Raw genomic sequence first — 23,234 nt, forward strand, 5'->3', positions numbered from 1 at the left:
AACCAGACACACAGAAGCAAATTGCTGAAAGCTACAAAGTTAGGGGAGGGGACTTGAGCAAGAAGAAATGGCATTCAGGTGCCTTCAAGAGTCAGGTAGGTTTCATTTACGTGTGCTGAGTGGTTGAGAGAGGGTAAGAGGCACTGTGAAGAATGGAGGGTGACCTGCCCCACATGGAGGAGGCTAAACCAGTTCAAGTAGAACCCAAACAAAACACAGCACTGATTTGGTGCAGAGGGCAACAGTTTAAGCTCCTTGACTGAAAACTGGGATTTATGTGTGACGCTGGTTCTCAACCATGATTTTTTTAAAGAAAATTTTAACTGTTTGAATATATGTTTTATATATTTATATAATTATATTTTATATATTTAAAGAAAATTTTAACTGTTTGAATAGGCAATATACATATGCTGAGTGGTATAAAAACTGGGATTTATGTGTCACGCTGGTTCTCAACCATGATTTTTTTAAAGAAAATTTTAACTGTTTAATAGGCAATATATTCAAAGGTTTCAAAATTGAAAAACAATGCTGTGAAATCTCCTTTCTGTCTCCATTCCCCAACCACCACTTCCCAAAGCCAATCAGTGTAATTAATACCTTTAATATCCTTTCAGATGTCTTTTAGAACATATGAGCAAATTTTTATGCAATCATAATTTTTAACATAAACTGGAGCATAATACATTATATCATGCACCTTGCTTTTCCTTCGTGACCATAGATCTTGAGGTTCCTTCCACATTGTGGCGTAAAGATTTTCTCACTCTGCATAATATTTCACGTTTTCCTTATGTATCGTTTACACACCATGATTTATCCAGTCCTCTGTTGATTGTTATTAGGTTGCTTTTACACACAGTGCTGCCATGAATAACTTCATGTGTGAGGTGCTTTGCACAGAATCACCCAGAACTTTGATGTCTTGCCATGTCATGCCACCATCAACTATAGCATGTTAAAAATCTCCTGAGGGACATGTGGGTGGCTCAGTTGGTTAAGCATGTGACTCTTGATTTCAGCTCAGGTCATGATCTCACGGTTTGTGATTGGAGTCCTGCATCAGGCTCTGTGCTCTGACAGTGTGGAGGCTACTTGGGATTCTCTCTCTACCCCTCCCCTGCACGTGTACTCTCTCTCTCTCTCAAAATTAATAAATAAATTTTAAATCACTTGAATAAGAGACAATATAGCAAAGTTTGCAAATTGACCACTTCAACATAATCTCTAAAGGATTCAAAACTTTCCCTGTACAATAATAGTATCATTTTTGTCCAGTGGCATTCTAAATATGCTTTCTTACACAGATGAACGAGAAGAGCAGGATGTGCACACCAGGGCCCGGTTTAGCTGTGGACCCGCAGGAGTGTGATATGTAGGTAGCTGCAAGGCTTCAGGTGTGTGGGGTGGAACCCTGGGTAAGAATCACTGACCTCATCGAAGTAGACTGACAACCAGGACAACGTGGTCTCAAAACCTAGAAAAGGACCCTGCACGTTTTTGGAAGAAGAAACTATATTCACTTTCCCAATGGAAATCAGAAAATGGCAGCAGTATTGGTAATGTTGAGGTTGGTCTGCAAGGGATGAGGAAGAACTCTCCCTTCTGCTCTCTCGGGATCACTTGAAGAGTTGGGTGGGGGGCAGCAGCAACCAGCCCAGAGTCACTCCAGGCCAGGGAGATAGGGGTAATAATCCCTAGGTTTCCATGGCAATTCACTATTTCCAAAGCATTTTTGCATATACCCTCTCACCGGCTCTCATCAGAATCACAGAGGATGAGGGCATGGAAGGGTTCCCTAATTTTACAGATGAGCATCTGAAGCTCAGTGAAGGTCAGTGAGTCTCCTGGACACACAACTAAGTGGTGACAGAGCTGGGCAGCAGCTCATCTACAGTGTCCAGGTCCCATGCTCATTTTGTGCAGGTCTCAGTCTACTGGTTGGTGTTTCCTCCCCTGGAGACTCAAACCCTCAGCATATAAAAACACCAGTAAAATGTTAAAGCCAGTACTACAACCAGTGGTGAATAAGCTATGAGTTAATTGACCTAAGAAAGAAGTTCAATTCCTTCCCTGAGGGCTTTTGTTCCTTATATGAGATCAAGATAAACATCCCCAAGATTTAAAAAAAAGAAAAAAAAAGATTGTTTACCAAAGTGTGAACATCTCGGATACACAGAATTCCACCTTTAGCTATTGTTGTGAGCCACAATCCATGCGGAGACAGAGAGACCATGCCAGGTCCGTAGTGCTTGCTTTGCACCTTTTGGTATGGCTTAAGAATGCAAATACCGCTATGTTCCTGCCAATCAAAGAACATGATTCCATTGTAGAAAAGAACAGGAGAGTGGTACCTAAGGGTCTGCAGTTGTGCATATACGGTCAGATTCAAATCTGCAAATGCTGTCCATGGGAGTGAACTGATACACCACTTTTCTTGCACCACATTTTCATCTGTTTGTAAATTAACATTTGTTCTAACCAACTAAGAAAAGTCATGATGCGTTAGCTGCAATTAAAGATCCCAGCCTACACTGACAATATTTCTTTTTTACTGATCCTTTTCACACACACCCATGCTCAAGACAATTAAATGAATCAGTATTCTCTCATGTACTCCCACCTCCAAGCCCCTACACATACTGTGACTTTTGTCTGCAATGCCCTTGTCCACCCCATTCCCACCAGTCCTGTCCCCTCTCTACCTCAACAACCTCCACCTCATGTCAAAATTGTACACAATATTTCTCCGTGTCTAAATATGACCTATTCTTCAAAGGCCAGTTCAGATATGACTTCCGTGATGTCTCATACCTCGCTGACAGTGGCTTCCCTGGGAGAGGGTTTAGAGAGTAAGTGTGGTAGATAATCTGGGCCAGTGAGTGTACCAGGAGTGATACGATAGAGAGAGGTTTGAAAAGAGTGTGATACAAGGATGGCAAAAACAGTTTATCTATTTTGTGCAATTTTGGTTATGGCTTAGGTGCAAAGTTCCATGGAAAACCATAGACCCTGGAGCCCCCCGATACCTGTGGAGTACATGCTCTAATGTACTAGAGCATTAGATGCTCTAATGCTACACTGTTTTTAAACACATGAAGTCAATAGAGTTGCCTGCATGTTTATGTGATGAGTAGGATGTGTGCGGCACAAGTATGAGGTTGCTCAAATGTATTTATGATGGATTAACAAATAATGCTCATAATGTATCTGATTCGAGAAAATTATGTTAGTGTAATAAAGCCATTTGTTAACTGAACTGTAATGTTAAAGCATGGATCGTGTGTAATTAACACAACGTGTCAATCATGATCGCTAAGACAAATAATAGCACGCTTAAGTTTTGGCATACTTTTTCAGGAAGACGGTAGCTGCAGATGTATGGCACTTGGTTACAGAAGCCATATACTTGGTGACGCTGATAGTCCAACACGGCAGAGGACAGGGTGTGTTCTATCTCATACAGGAACTTAGCAATGAGTTCATCTCTCAGCCTCCCTCTTTCATCAGCAAAGCTTGTAGAAACTGTAAGATGTGAGGAAGAAAGGACGTCATTTGTACCATACAGTGATTTTATTTTTTAATCATTATGAATAACTATGAAAAGCAAAATAAAAAATTCAAATGCCCAATTAATGTTGCAGAGGCTATTAGGAGACAAAAAATGATTTAAAACAACACAGATCCACTAGAACTACTCGAGTATTAAGTGACTGAGAGTAAAATATCTTTTATAAGGCCTTGGTTAATTTAATCAATTAGGTAGAGACATATTAAAAGATACTCATGATGGTCTAGAGAGTCTTAATTAAGACACAAGAGTACTTTGAGGTTTTCAGCTCTCTCAGACTCTGTAATTATGTATTTACAAAATAGCTACCCAGATATATTTGTTATCTAAAACAAAGAGTGTCTATTTCATCAGGCTTCTTTATCCAAAAAGCTTTCTTTATAATTTCATCAGTGAAAGCTACTACACAGTAAGCTATCTGAATTTAACTATGTATATTTAAAGCTACAGAACAAGAGGTATCACAAAATGACATATCGATCTGACAAAAGCACCCGTTGATCCTGATCTTCTTCTCCGGGAAGAAGATACATTCATATGAATGACAAGGACTTGAGGAAAGTCCACACTTCACATCATTTAGCAGGCACATCAGTTTCACTTTGTAAGATGTATAAAAGATGGCCATTTTACCTCTTTACATGTTAAGAGGGAAAAAATGCAATCATTAGAGAAAAGAAAGGAAGAAAGAGTGGGGAGGGAGAAAGGGAGGGAGGAAGAAAAGGAAGGAAGAAAGGAAGGAAGGAAGGAAGGAAGGAAGGGAAGGAGGAAGGGAGGGAGGGAGGGAGGGAGGAAGGAAGGAAGGAGGAGGGAAGGGAGGAAGGAAGGAAGGAAGGAAGGAAGGAAGGAAGGAAGGAAGGAAGGAAAGTAGGAAGGAAGGAAAGAAGGAAGGAAGGAAGGAAGGCGAGAAAACAAGCTAAACGACTACTCATCTGGGTTGCTTGCTTTTTCTTTACCTTGTGGTAGTGTTGTAGGCAGAGTAAATATTTCCAATCTGCTTCTTCCTGTTTCCGGAAGTGGCGAAAGCACCATCACTTCTACTATGTCTGTTTCCAAAAGAGACACTGTGGATATTTGTAAAATGTCTTTGCCCACCTCTGAAAGCAAACAGAAATCATCATAAGTTTAAAGAATCTTTTATCATCTCAAGTAAGATATCACATTATAGGATTACCTTCAGTAAACCTTTAGATTTCAATTTATTTATTGCATTTTTAAAGTGACCTTTATTTTTCTTTAAATTTATTTATTTTGAAAGAGAGGGAGAGAGAGTGTGCACAAGCCGGGGAGGGGGGCAGAGAGAGAGGCAGAGAGAGAGAATCCACAGCAAGCTTCGAGTGTACACTTAAAGTGATCTTTAAACGTAAGTGATGGGGGGTGGTGCTTGGGTGGCTCAGTCAGTAAGGGTCCCACTCTTGATTTGGGCTCAGGTCATGATCTCAGAGTTTGTGGGATCAAGCCCCATGTTGGGCTCTGTGCTCAGAGCCTGTTGTAGATTTTCTCTCTCTCCCTCTCTCTCTCTCTGCCCCTCCTCTGCTCATGCTCTCTCTCTCTCAAAATAAATAAATAAACTTAAAAACTATACAGAAGTTATGGGGACATTTTTGATGAACGATGAGGGATTCTCATGACTGGATATCTGGGTTGATAGATTCAAGCCAGCTCAGTTGGGCTGATCTTCCTTCCCTGTCAGGGAAGCCTCTGGAGTTTGCCATGTACACCCCACTCAGCAGCACCTGCTTGCTCTGGCCCCTTCATTGTCCACTGTGGCCTGTTTGCCCACTCTTGGTATTGGATAAACTCCAGCATCAGTGTTCTCTGAATCTGTAGTCAAGATATTGTGGGTATGGTGGAAATACCCATGACTTTATGAGTTTGCTTCTCTGGAAATCAGGCCTCTGAAAGGTGGCATGCCTGGGACACATCTTCAGTTCTTTCCAGAGTCACTACTCCTTCTTTCCACAGAACAGGGGCTGTTCTGTATGTGTCCACTTTCTCAGGCCCCCAGGATCAGCCCCTCCCCTCAGGTGGTCAGCTGGTGGTCTTTCGTCTGACAACAAAGAAGACCAAAGACATCTGATACAAAGTGGACCTTAATATTCTTTAAAAAAAAAAGTTATGTATTTATTTTGAGAGAGAGAGAGCATGAGAGCACGAGTAGGGGAGCGGCAGAGAGAAAGGGAGAGAGGGAATCCCAAGTAGGCTCTGCGCTGTCAGCACAGAGCCCAATGTGGGGCTGGATCCACACACTGTGAGATCATGACCCGAGTCAAAATCAAGAGTTGGATGCTTAACCGACCAAACCATCCAGGTGCCCTGACCTCAATGTTCTTATTCAGAAGATATTTTTGTATCAATAAAATGCAATCCTTTACATCTCTGATTTTGAGCCCAGGTCACCAATCTCCTACTAGACCATGTGCTCTCAGGGCCTCATTTTATTTTCTTGTGTCTTTTATTGGTTTCTTCTATTCAGCTCTCAAGACTACCCAATCTTCAGATTGTGACCTTGCTGCAGCCCTGCTTCCCCACCATAGTTGTCCAATTTTATTTTTCTGTTGCAAACTTCTTAAAACAGAAGTTGCTATTTATGGACTTTGTTTTCTGACCACCACGCCCTCCCTAACCTCTTTGTCCCTCTATTCCAAGGCAGTAGCTCTCCCAGCAGTTACCCGCTGATGGGCCCATGCAGAAGGGCTTCATCCCAGCCCTCACTGCTCTCAAGTTTCTGCCAGGCCACACCCTCATCAGCCTTCCTCTTTCAAGCTCTTTCTGGAGTGGGGACTCCCAGTGCTCTCATTACACTGGCCTGTCCTCAGTTGTCTTCATTGCCTCATCTTCCTCTGTCCATAACTGCAATGGAAGTTGCTTTTCCCGTCCCACACTTTAACCAGATATGTTAAAAAATGGAACATTTAAGCAGGATGTGCATCCACTGCGAGGTGAGCCATAGGTCCTACCACAGTCCATGTCTTCGAATTTACATATTTAGCTTATCCATTTGGCCTCATTAAGCAATTGGTATTTCCCTCTACTCTGTCTTCTTTTCTTTTTTAATTTTTTTAATGTTTATTTATTTTTGAGACAGAGAGAGACAGAGCATGAACGGGGGAGGGTCAGAGAGAGGGAGACACAGAATCTGAAGCAGGCTCCAGGCTCTAAGCTGTCAGTACAGAGCCTGACATGGGGCTTGAACTCTATGAACCGTGAGATCATGACCTGAGCCGAAGTCGGATGCTCAACCTACTGAGCCACCCAGGCACCCCTATTCTATCTTCTTAAGCCTTCCCATCAGCTTCCGCAATTTCAAGATCAGGATGCTATCATTAAGACTTGAACTACAAATCTCCATTTCCAAACATTAGCTAAATATCCCCAAATAGCTTATTAGCTTCAAATCTACACAAATCTCGTCAGCTCACGCTATCCCTCAACCTCTCTAATTTCCTTTTTTTCTTGAGTTTTTGCTTCATTTGATGACATCATAAACTTCCACCATCCAGGCTAGAAATTTTGGAGTCGTGCTGATCCTCCCCTCTCACATTTGATGGGACACCAAAGTCCTGCCAATTTCCTCACTCAGAGCTGTCCCCTCCTTTCTCTTTCTATGACTGCTGCATGGTGTGTGCACTCTGGATAAGAGCATGAGCCTCAAGACAGACTTCCTGGATTTGGGTCCCGGCTCCACCACTATCCAATCGCATGACTCTGAATGAGTACTTTGCCTCACTGTGCCTCAATTGCCTCATCTGTAAATTGGGATAGTAATAGTCTCTACCCCATAAAAGTTGTCTGGAATGATTAAATGAATTAACACATGCCAAGTTCTTAGAACGCGATCATATGGCAGAGAATACCTCGATAAATGTCGGCTATTGTTATGATTACTGTCACCTCTTGCCTGGACTACTAGACTTGTTCCCTAACTCCTCTTTTTTATTCCATTCTCTTGCCTTTCAGCTCCATCCTTCACACTGGTGGCAGAGTCATCCTCCAAAGTCAAATCATACCAGGCCCATCTTGAAAACCTCAGAGGATGTCCCAGAATCCTTGCAATGATATTCAAGACCCTCATCTTCTTCAGGACTTCATTGCCATGATCATCATTGAGTAAACTCTTCTGTTTACCTACTATACCAGACTGCTGGCCATTCCAAGTGCCTTTACTCAGACTTCTCTCCTGAGCTGGAAAACTAATATACCCCATCCCCCACTACTTAAATCCTCAGAGAACTCTCCCCCAACCCTCTGCACCTCCTTATCTGGTCTCCACTCCTTTCCTCACACTTGGCAGAGTTAATTGCTTCTTCCTCTGAGACTACACAGCACTCTGCTTATTCCTCCACCACGAAATTGTCTCCTTGACCTTTTCATGCCCCCACTGACCTAGGTTCAGCATTTTAGACCTAGTAGTCACTCACTAATCTTAAAAAGTTAATGAATAAATTAAAAATGTGTTTGGGTAAAAATATACCAGAAAGGAAAGTATTAGTTCTTACTACTTATCACATAACTGCTACCTCACCTTCCAGGTCTGTGGTTTACCTGGGCATGTGGATGACATTACTGAAAAACCCAGATATCATTTTGTTTAAAGAGGAAATATTAAAGATGCATGTACTAAAACTTTCTTTAGCTATCTCTATTAAATAGAGATCAAATATTTTAAAATATATTTCAAGGATAAACCAATGAAACTACTTTTTGTGATAACATTAGAAATATCTAGCATTATATATAATGTATATAATATACATACATATTATATATGTGTACAATATATGTATAATATATATAAAATCTGACATGAGAAATATCTAAATTAATCCATTAATTTAGTTAAGAAAGTTTATTTAGCTCAACTACGTGCGAAGCAGAGGTACCAAAAACCCTTGAAACATGATGTGGGAATTCTCTTACATAACTTACAGCAGTTATTTAAATGTTTCCTTTATAGAAAATACACTAGAGCCCCATCTTCACAACCTTAAATTCTTTGGAATAAAGTGACCAGTCTTTTCATTAATTAATTGCCAATTAATTAACATTCCATGTTGTACCTACGAATCCAAGGATCTGAAACAAGCTTGATGGATTGGCATTGATGATGAAGACGCATCCTTCTGATGTTCCAACTAATAGATATATCCCTCGCTGGTCATAACTAGGGAAGAAGAAATCTGAGGCTCAGATTTTGCTTGTTTCACCAGTAAGATGGTAAACAAACTTATTGACTGACAGTGTGGAAATACATTCAAAACCAGTCATTCTTATGGTTTGTGATTTTTAATATTATCCCATCTTATAAAAAGCCAAGTGATTACAGGTAAATACAATCATTACATTCTAGGTTAATGTTATCTCCAAACTGCAGCTTAAAAGCGCACAGTCGAGAAGATGCAGTGGTGTTTCATCATAAGTAAGTGAAATATGACACCAGAGCTTTCTTGGTATTGCAGGTGGAAATAAACAATTCTCAAACTAGTGATCACTGTGACATCTAGTGCCTGGCAGGAGGAGGAAGAATGTAGTGAGATGTTTCTGTACCTTCTTCAAATTCGAAAAATGGGAAAATAGAAATTATAATAAGAGAAAAGGATCTGAGAAAGAGGAGGCGGCAAAAGTATAAATGGAGTGAGGTTACAGCTCCTTTCCCCCTGAGCTGGAGGGAGCCATGAGCACAATGCAGCAGGTGGAAACCTGCCTCCTCCAGGCACGAGTTAGGCAATCCTTTAAAGCTTCTCTTAACTTCTCTGAGCCTAAATCCTCTCATTTGTGGAACAGGAACAAACACAATACCATTCTGACTGCTGTAGTGAGGTTCACATTCACATACAATGTATGACAGCACCTCAAACTGTAAAGCAGGGCACCAATGTCACTTCTTATTAATACTTACTATTCTGATAAATTAACAAAAGAAAGAACAATAACATACAAGTCTAAATCCAATGTCTCTATGCTGTCTTCTAAAAAGTATTACTTCAAAAGATTTGAAATCATCTAAATGCCCATCGATATACACTTTTGGAGCACCTGGGTGGCTCCCTTGGTTAAGTGACTCTTGATTTAGGCTCAGGTCATGATGTTACTGTTGTAAGATCGAGCCCCACATCAGGCTCTGCACTGGGCATGGAACCTGCTTAAGATTCTCTCTCTCCCTCTCCCTCTGCCCCTCCCCTGCTTGCGTGCTCTCTCTCTCTCTCTCTCTCTCAAAACAAAACAAAACCCCAAAGAACTCAGTCTTTAAAAATGATAGTATATTGGGTATTTACCCAAAAAATACAAAAACACTAATTCAAAGGGATACATGCACCCCTAAATTTATTACAGCATTATCTATAATAGCCAAATTATGGAAACAACCCAAGTGTCTATCAACTGATGAATGGATAAAGAAGATATGGTGTGTATGTATGTATGTATGTATGTATGTATATATATATAATGGAATATTACTCAGCCATAAAAAAGAATGAAATCTTGCCATTTGCAACAACATGGATGGAGCTAGAGAGTATAATGCTAAGTGAAATAAGTCAGTCAGAGACAAATACCAAATGATTTCACTTATATGTGGAATTTAAGAAACAAAACAAATGAGTAAAGGAAAAAAAAGAGAGAGAGAGAAAGAGAGACAAACCAAGAAATAGACTCTTTAACTATGCAGAACAAACTGATGGTTACCAGAGGGGAGGTGGGCGGGGGGGGGGGGGGGGGGGAATCAGTGAAACAGGTGAAGGGGATTAAAAGGACACTTATCATGATGAGCACTGAGTAATGTGTAGAACTGTTGAAACACTATATTGCACACCTGAAACGAATCTAACACTGTATGTTAACAATACTGGAATTAAAATTAAAAAGTTTTAAATGATGGTATATTTATATCATGGAATACTACGTACCATAAAACAGAATAAGGAAGGTCTTCATGTGTAGATAGAAAACATTGTCCAAAATATACCATTAAGTGGAAAAAAAAATGAGGTATAGAACATTGTATACAGTTTGCTACCCATTAAAAGCAAAGGCGTTTAAATCAAAACTTGAAAAAAATAAAAACGAAGGCAGTGACTCTGGACCCCCACTACCTGGGTTCAAATCCTGACATTTGCTATTTACTACCTGTGCAATATTAAGCAAATTATTTAACACATTGTGCCTAATGTTCCTCCCCCGTAATGGAGACAATAAGAGTATCCATCTCATACAACAAAGCACATACCACATTCTAAGTGCTTGATAATTATTTGTGTAATTAAAAGGAAGAACTTACTTGTGGGTTTTTTTGTTTGTTTGTTTGTTTGTTTGTTTTGCTTATTTATGGATAGAATATCTCTGGAAAGAAGACATGAGAAACTGGTAACAGGCTGCCTCCAGGGAGGACAACTGAGTGTTTGGGAACAAGAGTGGGAGCCTTTTCACGATGCACCCCTCTGTACTTTTTGAATAGTGACCTGAGTCAGTGTATTAATTTTTGAAACAAAACATGTAAAACTTAAAATTAAAAGAAATTATGGCTTCACTGTAATTCTCGACAGACAGTCCTAACAATGCTGCTGCCAGAAGCAGGAAGTACTTACAGCAGGTGCTGCACAGACCATTCGGAGGGAAAGACCTTGTAAATTGCCCGAGGGGTCTCAGGATCTCTGACATCCAGGAAATGGATGGAGCCCTCCTGGGTGCCCACAGCAGCAGAGAAGGAGGAGGGAGAGGAAGCCAGAACCGTCGCCTGTTTAAAATAACCCCAGAGGCTTAATTTCCCTGTGCCAGAACACAAAGTCTGCTCTACTACACATAAGAATCTACAGTTTATTTGAAAAGCCCTCAAAATGAGGACCTTGGCAAGTGTTGTATGATATTACAAATTACACATGCAGCATTCCTGAGCTAATAGATAGCCTAAATTACAGGAATCTGTACGTCTTATTCTTTAATCCTAAAGTTAGCATCACAAAAATATAAAGAGATTTCTTGAGCTTTAAACCATGGCGTCATTTATATCCCTAAAGGATTATGAAATGATTATACCAATAATAATAAAAAAATAAAATAAATTTAAAATACATTCCTAGCACTTTTGGACATCTTTCTGGAATGTTAGTGATTTTTTTTTTTTTAATCAGCATTCATCTGTTGGCTGATGGTAGATGCTGGTATGATGGAGGAAGACTTAAGAAAATAACCATATCACTGCACCATATATTCAGTAACCAAAGACATGCATCGCAGATTCCTGCTTACCTCACAGTCATCTACAGAATATGAGGTCTAGGGGAGTAAATCTGCTTTCATGACGCTGAAGCAATCAGATTCATTCCTCTATAATTATACCTTGTAGGCTGTTTTGAATACGATCATAGAACGTTAGAAATAGAAAAGACTTTAAGAGATAATCATTTGGTAGAACAGAAAATGGAGGCCAAGAAAAATGTAGCAATTTGCTTCAGGATCCCATAGCTGGCGACAAAGATGAGTACTCATTAGAGTGTACAGTTGTCCAACCAAGCATGTCTTTATTTTATTTTTAAAGGTGAATTTTCCAAGGTTGAGTCTTTATAGTGGTATCTCAGTGTGAAACTGGAAACGAAATAGTGAGGGTTTTTCTTTTTTTCTTTTTTTCAACTAAAAGTCTTTACGGGATCTGTGTGTGTGTGTGTGTGTGTGTGTGTGTGTGTGTGTGTGTGTGTTCTCAAAATAATCAGTTGAAATTATCGTCCATTCCCGGGCAATAGTCGGCCAGGTTAAAAATATACAGCAATATCTGGAGGGGTCTTCTGTTCCTTAGCAAGTGCCATCAAGGGAAGCTGCTAGTGTCCAGACATCCTCCCATCCCAGTGCTGGGCCGGGGTCTCTGCCTAAAATGTTCATGGGGAACACAGTCCCGGGCACAGGCAGGAGACCTGGCCTCAGTATTGCTGGGTCTGTGCACTTACCAATTCCCCACAAGGCAGCAGTATTGTTCAGGAAGGAGCAACCACCAGATGTCCCCAGTGCAGGCTGAACCATATGAGTGTGCCATGCCTGGTTTGGAGTTCAGTGAACATTTGTCAAATTAACTGTGAAAGCTATTTGAATGTCTCCCCTCTGGTCGGGCGAAGGAGAGATCTGGTACAGAAAGCAAGCCTTCTCACGGTGCCTCTATCTCTCTTTAGCCAAGAAGAACAAGGTAAGCCCTGATTAGAGAGACTCTCAGGTAGGTTGTTAACCACTTGTATGTCTCTCATTTGTAAAAGGAGATGTGATGAACTTGAAGATCTCTTCAAGCTCTAGTAATTCTAACAGAAATAAATACATATGAGCTCTTGTCACTAGAACATGCAGTCTACTCACATTTCAGTCTTTTAGGTAAGAATTTTTAGGTTTATTTGTTGGGGTGAGTTTTATATATCCCATTGAATTACGTGCCTTTGCATCTTATAATCCCTCTTATGTGAGGTGTGATGTTTCCTCTTGTCTTATAATTGAGATTTTAATTTTATAAAGGGGAAGGACTGTAACCTCCCTACCTACTACCAAGATCCATATCTTATCTAGAACTGTAGAATACATCAAATGATGATTTCAGGGAGAAATAGCATTGCCATTGTTTCTTGGTCCTTTTAAGTTTTAGAAATGTTATTTTATGTAAAATGTACTATGAACATAGCAGAAACACTGGGATCACCTTGTGGTGAGTGTTGTGAGCAATTGTGGTTTGCCACTCAGCATCCATACACCTTCCTTCTGGAAAATTTCTGGAATATCTACTGAGAAACCATCTCTCCTATTTTGGAGGTTCAGTGAAACAGATCTGACTCCCATTTTCAAGGCTAAGCTTAAGTCAATTAGCATTTCTCATTCCTCTGTCCACAGTGACTAGTTCAGGGATGTTATTAAGACATTAGAAAATGGGGTGCATGAGTGCCTCAGTGAGTTGAGCAGCTGACTCTTGATTTCAGCTCAAGTCATGATCTCGCAGTTCATGAGATCAAGCCTCACGTCAGGCTCTGTGCTGACAGTGTGGAGCCTGCTTGGGATTCTCTCTCCCTCTCTCTTTGGCCCTCCCCTCTTACTTTCTCTCTATAACACAATAAATACATAAATTTTAAAAAAAGACATTAGAAGACATTTAGCCTTGGGGAAAGGAGAAGCTTCTTTTCTCTTCCTCCTCCCACTGGAGGAGGCTTTCTTCCTTGATGGTCTGACACCCATGAGGCTGACACCTGTGGCATTTGGGTACCACTAAAAGATGCCTAGGGTGAAACTAAAGATATAGAGAAAAAACCAAGATCCTTGATAATATCGTTTGAGTTGCTGGACGGAACCACATCTGAGGCCGGACAAGTTCTATACTTTACAGTCAATTAAGCCAACACTTCCCACTTCCTTAATTTTGGCTCAAGCTGGTTAGAGTAGCAATTTTCTTTCATTTCTAACTGACCTCCTTGAGGTTAGATGGGGCGATTTAACTAGTTATGGCCGAGGGCGGTGACTCATTTCTGAGTAAAAACACCTAAGTGCTACTTCAAGACCCTCAAACACTCCCTTCCCATACCATGGCATTGAGGAGCTATGAGTCAGCCTCCCTCAGCCTGGCTCCCTGAGAGAGAGACTGTGTGGAGCAGAGACCCTGCCAAACCACAGGGAACTTACAGCGTGAGTGAGATATAAACCACGAGGACCTCAGCAACAATTGCCACCACAGACAATGTTGGTATACACCAATACCGTACCTTATATTCTATCTTCCGGGCTGCGGAATATACTTTATACACCGGAATTACTCTACATACAGAGGGTAAAAATGCCCTACTGGCATGTGTAACAAGTATTTCCATAGACTACTGACATGTAAATATGAAAACATAGATTAGATTAGAATTCAATATTTTAATCCATTTCTAAGCCACACTTACTGGGGTATTCAGACAAATCCTGCTGGCACAAGTACCATCTTCTAAACACCAAACACAAACTTCCCCTGAATGTGTGAGTGTCTGTAAAAGAAAGAAAAATAAAACCCTAAACAGAAAACAAGACTCTGTTATAGAATCATATTCTAAATCCCTTTTTAGTATGTCAATGACTTGGATGACTTACTATAATACTTCATTTTACTTGTATGGATTATGACGACAATCACAACACCAGTACTTCTGATTTAAACAAAAATTAAATTACCTTTAATACAATTTAAGTAACACATAATAACTATTTAGGATCAGAAAAGTGAAATCAAAAATTTTTTTCCATGTAGCATAATCACTTAGAAATTCAACAGGATTATCGCTTAAGGAGTAAAGCTAGAAACAAGAAATTATACATTTTTAAAACTAATAGATTTTGCTTTTAAGACCAGTTTCAGTACTATAGAAATTTTGAGCAGAAAGTACAAAGTTGCCCTTACCCTCCCCCCACCAGATACATAAAATTTCCTCTATTATTATCTTGCCTTCAGTGTAGTACATTTGTTACAATTGAGGAGCCAACATTGACACATTATTATTGACTAAAGCCCATAGTCCGTATTAGGGTTCTCTCTGTGTCATACATCCTACAGGCTTTAACAAATGTATAATATGTATCCGCCATCACAGTGTCATACAGAATAGTTTCACTGCCCTAAAAACTCACTGTGTTCCACCTCCATCTTTCCCTCCCTCCTTCCCACTGAGTCCCTGGCAGCCCCTGATCTTTTTACTATCTCCATAGTTTTTCTTTTTCCCGAACATCACATAGAATGAATCATATAGCTTTTTCCCAAATTGGCTTCTTTCACTTAACATTATGCATTTAAGGCTCTTCTATATCCTTTCACAATTTAATAGCTCATTTATTCTTAGTGCCGGATAATATTCCATTGTATGGATATATCACAGTTTGTTTATTCATTCACCTACCGGGGGATATCTTGGTTACTTCCACGTTTTGGCAATTATGAATAAACTTGCTATAAACATTCATGTATAGGTTTTTGTGTGGGCACACGTTTTCAACTCCAGTTTTCAAATTGGTTTTCAAATACCAAGAGGCCCAGTTGCTGAATCATAAGGTAAGAGAGTGTTTAGCTTTGTGAGAAAGGGCCAAACTTGCAAAGTTGCTATACCATTTTGATTCCTATAGGCAATGAGTAATTGCTTCTGTTGCTGCAATATCCTCGCTAGCACTTGGTATTGTCCACGTTTTAGATTTTAGACATTCTAATAGGTGTGTGGTGTCATCTCATTGCTTTAATTTGCAATTCTCTAAATGATGAATAATGTTGAACATCTTTTCATATACTTATTTGCTATCTGTATATTTTCTGTGGTAAAGTATTCCAATGTGTTGCTCCTTTTTTTACTGGAGTTATTTTCTTAGTGTTGAGCTATAAGAATGCTTTGCACATTTTGGAAACCAGTCCATTATCAGATACATGTTTTACAAAGATTTTTCTCCCTGTCTGTGGCTTGTCTTTACTTTCTTTTAATATTGTCTTTCCTAGTGTATCAGCCTTTGATTTTAATGAAGTCCAACGTGTCAGTTTTTCCTTTCATGGATTACGTTTTGTATTGTGTTGAAAAAGTCATTGCCAACCTCCTATGCTATTTTATGGGAATTTATAGTTTTTCATTTTACATTTAGGTCCAGTGTGAGTTAATTTTTTTGGAAGGTGTAAAGTCTGTGACTCAATGGTGATGACAATGATGATGATTTTGCATGTGGATGTCCAGTTGTTCCTGCACCATTTGGTTAAAAGACTGTCCCTTCTCAACTGAATTGTTTTTGCTCCTTTGTCAAAGGTCAGTCAACTATATTTGTATGGATCTATTTCTAGGTCCTCTCTTCTGTTGCATTCATCTATTTGTCCAGTTGTTCACCAATACCATACTGTCTTGATTACTGTAGCCTTAAAATAAATCTTGAAAATTGGGTAGTGTTGGTCATACATTTTTTTCTTCAATATTGTATTTGCAATTCTGAATCTTTGCTTCTCCATATAAACTTCAGAATCAGTTTATTGATATCCACAAGATAACTTGCTGGGATTTTGATTGGGATTGCATTGAATCTTACCACATGCTAGACTGTGGTGGGCGCTGATAAGTTAAGTTTGGAAAGTTTGGAAAGAACTGATACCTTAACGATTTTGAGTCTTCTTATCCATGTGCATGGAATATCTGTCCATTTATTTAGATCTTGTTTGATTTCATTCAAAGGAGTTTTGTAACTTTTCTCATATAGATCTTGTACATATTTTTGCTAGAACTCCCAAAATTTTAATGGATTTGTTGATAAACCATATGAAAAATGAAATGTTTCTTGAGATCAATAAAAAGTAAACAGTTAAACACCAGGAAGAAAACAGTTTCTTTCCAAAATGTAGCAGTTGGGTTTTTTTTCCTAAGTAGGTCAAATTCATATTTTGTGCATGGCAAGTATTTCATTTCCATCCTCAGAGGGTCTATACTACTCTGACAAAGGGTAAATACTACTAGCTTAATGAGTGTTAATAACTCATGAGCGATGAATCTGTTTAAAGCTCTGGCTTGGAAAACTTGGGTGATGAATATAAACAGGATGGCTCCTCAGATTTTACATTTATTTATTTCTGAGAGACAGAGAGAGATAGAGCATGAGTAGGGCCGAAGTCGTAGGCTTAACCGACTGAGCCACCCAGGCGCCCCAACTCCTCAGATTTTAATTGCTCTGGATGTTTTCAGAGACTTAATGTTATGAAGTCAAAATATAATGATGTCATTCTAACTGGGGAGGACATTCAGTGATGGAAGTGGTTGGCATTTCTACCACATCCTTAATACCCTCTGGCTCCTATTTGTATAAGGTTCCACATAAACTTCCAAAATCTTATCTTTAAATCCTACCGTGAAATGCTAAAATATTCCTTACCATGCAGTATTCATGTCCAGGTGAGATAAAGTCAATTGCCTGAAATTTCCCATCACAAGCCTCTAGGACTCTATTAAAGGTTGGCTCCTCACCAAAAGTGTAAATATAAATGGATCCCTGTTAAATATACCAAAAAAAAAAAAAAAAAAAAAAAGAAAGAAAGAAAGAAAGAAAAGAAAAAGAAATATGATATAATTGTTGTGTGTGCAGTTCAGCAACTATTTATTAAATGCCTACTATGAGCAAGGCACTGTGTGGGAATAGGTGAAGGGAAATTAGAGATCAACACCAATAAGGCCTTGACCTTGAAGAGCTTAAAATCTAGATGCTTAATTTGTTTATTGATTGATTCATTCACTCACACGTCATTTAAAATAATCAACAAATAGGACTTTCTTCTTTTCTCCAATTCCAAGCATTCGTTTTTTAAGGAATAAAACATAACACTTCTTCCTGACTTCAAAAATATTTATACAAAAAATTTGTGAAATGTGGAAAACCAGAAAAATTGTTATGGTGAACGAGTAAGTCTTAATCACATACTAGACAGTGGTGGGCACTGATAAAAACTTTTAAATAAGCCTTTGTGGAAATTGTGGAGGTGGGGCTGAAGCTGTTACTTTATGACTTATTTATCATTCTCAGCTGCCGAATTCACCTCTCAAAAAAAATCTATCCTGTAAGTTATGACTCTCTGCCAAGTAACTGTAATATGGTAGAGCCACTTAACTAGCAATAAGAAATCGGCTTTCAACTGAAGACGAGTTCTTCACATTTCCTTGAGTTAAACATGAATACTCCTGTTCTTGTTGGTCTAAAAAATACAATTCTGTAGAGTCTAAATTTGATAGATACTTACTGATTTTAATTTTCATTCATTCCTTCAGCAAATATTGAATGGATACACTGGCCTGGCATGGCTCTGCATGCTGGGACAATAGCAGAGGACAAAACAGGCAAAAATTCCCTGCCCTCATGGAGCTTACATTCTGCTGGGGCATTCAGACAATAGACAAGGTATCTAAATAGGATATATTGTAAGTTAAACAGCAGTACTTGTAAGACTCAAAAACATAAAGCAGGGAAAGAAGGTAAGACATGATAAAATAAGAGAGTGGGATTTTCAACCAAGTAGCCAAGGAAGGCTTTACTGAGGTAACTTTAGAGAAAAGACTTGAAGGAAATGAGGAAAAAAAGGATTCATGTGCATTCTGTGGGAAGAGCATTCCAAACAGAGAGAACAGCCAGTGCAAAGACGGTGAAGGGGGAACATGCCTTGTGAGTTAAAGAAAACAGCATGATTGCCAGCATGACTGGAACAGGATGAACAAGAAGCAGAGCAGGGGGAGACAAGGCCCAGTGAGAACAGAACCCATATCATGAAGAGCCTTGTAAAGCACAGTGAGGATTTTGGCTCTTAGTCAGAAGAACATGGGAAATCACTGGAGGGTTCTGAAGAGTAAACACAACAGTTGTTCTCACTTTGGCTGCTATGTTGGGGATACAGTTTACTCTATCCTGTACTGAGAAAAGTGTATTAAGGTGTCCCATTGAGATTATGACTTTGCTTCTCCTTGTCATTTTGCCACATTTTGCTTTATATATTTTGGGACTATTTTATTTAGTACATATGTTTTTTTTTTAATGTTTATATATTCCTGGTGAATTTAACCTTTTACTATTCTTGAAATAAGTCCATTTGTCTTCAGTAATGATTTTTGCCTAATAAATATATCACCACTGGCTTTTTGTTGTTGTTAATGTTTGCATGTTAGATCTTTTTCTGTCTTAATTTTACTTACTTTCAATTTTTAAATTTACTTTCAATGTTACTGTATTTTTAAAAACTTTTATTTACTTTCTAAATTTTTTTAAATGTTTTTATTTATTTTTGAGACAGAGAAAGACAGAGCATGAGCAGGGGAGGGTTAGAGAGAGAGGGAGATAAAGAATCTGAAGCAGGCTCCAGGCTCTGAGCTGTCAGCACAGAGCCCAATGTGGGGCTCGAACTCACAGACTGTGAGATCACCACCTGAACTGAAGTCAGACGCTTAACCGACTGAGCCACCCAGGTGCCCCTAAAAAACTTTTATTTACTTTCAATCTCATTGTATGCTTATGCTTTAGCTGGGTCACTTGTAAACAGTGCATAATTGGGTTTTGTATTTTTTTTTTTAATTCGGTATTGTAACCTTTGCCTTTTAAGTAAATCAATTATTGGTTTACTTTTATTGTAATTACTAATATATATGAGTTTAAATATTACATTTTAATTTATGCTTTCTACTTTCTTACTTGTTTCTTTTTCTCTTTTCTTACCTTGTTTTGGGTTGCTCTTTTAAAAAAAGTATTTCACTTTCTCCATCTATAGTGTAGAAATTTCATCTACTGTTTCAGATCTTTTGGTGGTTACTTTAGAAGCTACAACATGTATGGGTGCCTGGGTGGCTCAGTCGCTTAAGCGTCTGACTTCGGCTCAGGTCATGATCTCACGGTTCGTGAGTTCGAGCCCCGCATCAGGCTCTGTGCTGACAGCTCGCAGTCTGAAGCCTGCTTCAGGTTCTGTGTCTCCTTCTCTCTCTGTCTCCCACCCACCCCGACTTGTGCTTTGTCTCTATCAAAAATAAATAAATGTAAAAAAAAAAAAAGAAATTACAACATGTAAACCTAATTTATAAACACCACAAGGTTACTTAAAACCTTACTTTCTGCCTGGGAAAGTAAACAATGAAATTGAAATACTTTATTCCATTTACTCCTTCCCCTCCAGTTTACATTATTGTTGTCTAGGATTTTAATTCAATGTTATTTCTAAACCTAACTTCACATTAATTTTGCTGTTAGGCAGTGTTCATTTACATTTCTCTACACATTTACTGCTATTCATTCTTATAACACAATACTTCCATCTGGGATCATTTTCCTCCTGCTTGAAGTACATTCTTTAGAATTTTCTCTAGTGATGGTCTGCTGCTTACAGTCAGTTTTGGAGTGTCTAAAAATGCTTTTTTTCAACCCTATACTGAAAAGTACTTTCACTGGGTGTAGAATTCCAGGTGGTAGTTACCTCATTTCACTACATCAGGGGTCAGCATACTTTTTTCTATAAAGGGACACAAAGTAAATATCTTAGGCTTTGCAGGCTATGTGATCTCTCACAATGACTTCATTCTACCATTGTAGTGTGAAAGCAGCCATAGACAATACATAAATGAATGGGTGTCACTGTGTTCCAATAAAACTTGATTTATAAAAACAAGCAGCAGGCTGGTTTGGGTTTACAGGGCAATAGTTTGCTGACCCTTGCTATATATGGAAGATAGCATTTCACTATTCCTTGCTTACTTTATTGCCACAGAGAAGTCAGCTGTTAGTCTAATTGAAATTCCTTTGAAATAATCTGTTTCTCTCTCTGATTGCTTTTAACATATTCTCTGCCTTTGGTTTTCATGAATTTCACTTTGTTAAGTCTAAGTGTGGATATCTTTTTATGTATTCTGCTTGAGATTCACTGGTCCTCTTGAATCTGTAAATTCATGTCTTTAATCAGTCTAGAAAATCTCTTTTTTTAAAATATCTCTTTAAATATTGTCTCTGCCTCACTCTCTCTCCTCTCTGGGATTCCAATTAAGCATATGTTAGATTTTTTTCACTGTATCATTCATGTCTCTTACTCTCCCTTCTGTATATCCTATCCTTTTGCATCTCTAAGCTACCTTCTGGATAACTTCTGCTCTGTCTTCCAGTTCATGAATTCTCTGTTTGGCTATGTCCAATCTTTTGTCAGACATAGCCATTTAATTTTTACTTTGTTAGTGTATTTTTCTCTTTTAGAATTTTTATTTCAGTCTTTCTCTCTTCTGTTACGTTATGTCTTTTAAAAAAATTTTTTTTTTTACATTTTATTTATTTTTGAGAGAGAGAGAGACAGACAGACAGAGCACAAGTGGGGGAGAGGCAGAGAGAGAGGGAGACACAGAATCCGAAGCAGGCTCCAGGCTCTGAGCTGTCAGCACAGAGCCCGACGTGGGGCTCGAACTCACAAACTGTGAGATCATGACCTGAGCTGAAGTCAGACGCTTAACTGACTGAGCCACCAAGGCGCCCCTGTTATGTTATGTCTTTTATTGTTTCCTGTTCTCCATAGATATTTTAGGTTTGTCATTTATTTGTTAAAACTGTATTTATGAAAACATAGTTAGCATAATTGTTTTAACTTCAGATATTTACCAGAAAGTGAAATCTTTTCATATTTAAATTTAAGGTTTTTTTAGGTAGAAAATCATTGACCTTTTTTTGTAATCCATCTAAGGCCATTACCTAAAAATATAAACTGCTGCTAATCCTGACTGTTGAGGGTCATTCCACTAATTAGGAGCCGTTCTAACGGTATAATTGAGGTAGACATTTGGTTTTATCCTGCATTTACTCCTCTTCTCTCCTTCTCTTACAGAACCATCCATGACCCCAATCTCAATCCATGTTTGGTTGGGTTGACTCTACCCAGGGTTCAAGGGTAGGCATGTGACAGGCCTGATCAATGACAGCTTAGAATTCTCCTGGACACAGTAATTGCCACAGGGGTAGAGAGGTGACCCAAGTAAGTACAATGAGTCTAAATTCCAGGACATTTTTTCCCAGCTGATGTCTTTCCACTAGGGTCACCATGAAGGTAGAAATATAAACTGGAGTTGCAGGAGGCCCCCTTGACATCTCAGGAAAGAGTCTGCATGGAAAAGGTGACAGCAGAGAGGAAACAGAGCCAAGATATGGCCACAAGATATGGCCTTGTTTTCAAGGCCAGCAGCATCATGGGAGCCCCTGAGTTCAGGGGCTTGCCCTTTTAGTTACATGTACAAATACAAACAAATGAGCAGTAACTACAACAACAAAAAAACCTTTTGGTATTTAGGCCTTTTAAGTTGGGTATTTTTTCATTTGTAACCTAAGGGGTCACGACTAGTAGAGTATCACTATGCAGCACTATGCTTGTCATTCTTGGAGTGCAATGATAATAATAATTACAATATTTGAAAATTATACATCAAGAAATGCCATCTAGCATACCTTCTCTGTTTGAATCAGCAACATTTGGTAACTTGGAGAAAACATCATATGTTCCACAGGCTCTTCAACCTGAAGAAAATCCTCTATTTTGTAATGTAAATCTTTAATAATAAAAGAATACACAAAGCCATCCTAGAGACCAAAAAACAATGAGATAAACACAGAAAATCAGCCTCAGTCAATGCATGTATACTTTTCATGTCAAATGAGCTAAAACATATTGGCTACCATCCACAGTTTATTTTGGAATCATCATCAACGTTTACATTATCTAGAATGTCCTCTTTATTTAGGCAACTTTTAATCATCTTTCCTGGCCTAGTGTCAATTTTATTTCTTTTGTGACACAAAATTTTGTGACCTAAAATTTTACTGATCTCCCCTTTCTTTGAACTCCTCTAGCATCTATCTTTTTTACCAAATTCTTCATTATACAGGAGGTGGGGCAAATGAAGCAGTTTATCGTATGGCTTATGTATAGCAGTCTCCTTACTTCAAGGAACACTAGCCTTAATGTAATTATTTAATCACTATTATGCGTATTTCTTTTCTCCCTAAATGATTCAAAGGTAGGGCATGTGGTGTTTATTTCCTTTATATCCTCCTTTTGAGTTCCTCTCACAGTGCTAGTACCCAGTAAAAATGGGTTGGTTGGTTGTAAACAGACTTAGGTTAATTTAACTATTCTCAAGATGAATTTGAGTTATTTTTACAGTAG

General features: G+C 38.8%; 1 protein-coding gene across 3 annotated transcripts in view; it reads right to left on the reverse strand.

Moving 5' to 3' along the window:
• The window catches only part of CFAP43 (cilia and flagella associated protein 43), a 119,876-nt gene that overhangs the window by 63,235 nt on the left and 33,407 nt on the right, over window positions 1-23,234 (reverse strand). For all 3 annotated transcript variants that reach the window (XM_019459359.2, XM_019459360.2, XM_019459358.2), the window contains exons 8-15: window positions 22,517-22,648; window positions 17,450-17,566; window positions 14,476-14,556; window positions 11,161-11,309; window positions 8,635-8,738; window positions 4,531-4,671; window positions 3,356-3,528; window positions 2,156-2,305 (exon numbers count right to left, since the gene is read on the reverse strand). In XM_019459359.2, the coding sequence (XP_019314904.2) occupies window positions 2,156-2,305; window positions 3,356-3,528; window positions 4,531-4,671; window positions 8,635-8,738; window positions 11,161-11,309; window positions 14,476-14,556; window positions 17,450-17,566; window positions 22,517-22,648 (1,047 nt within the window). The remainder of the gene's footprint in view (window positions 1-2,155; window positions 2,306-3,355; window positions 3,529-4,530; window positions 4,672-8,634; window positions 8,739-11,160; window positions 11,310-14,475; window positions 14,557-17,449; window positions 17,567-22,516; window positions 22,649-23,234) is intronic.

The sequence above is a fragment of the Panthera pardus genome, unplaced genomic scaffold (assembly GCF_024362965.1).
Source record: "Panthera pardus isolate Hobbes unplaced genomic scaffold, ASM2436296v1 HiC_scaffold_22, whole genome shotgun sequence".
NCBI lineage: Eukaryota > Metazoa > Chordata > Mammalia > Carnivora > Felidae > Panthera > Panthera pardus.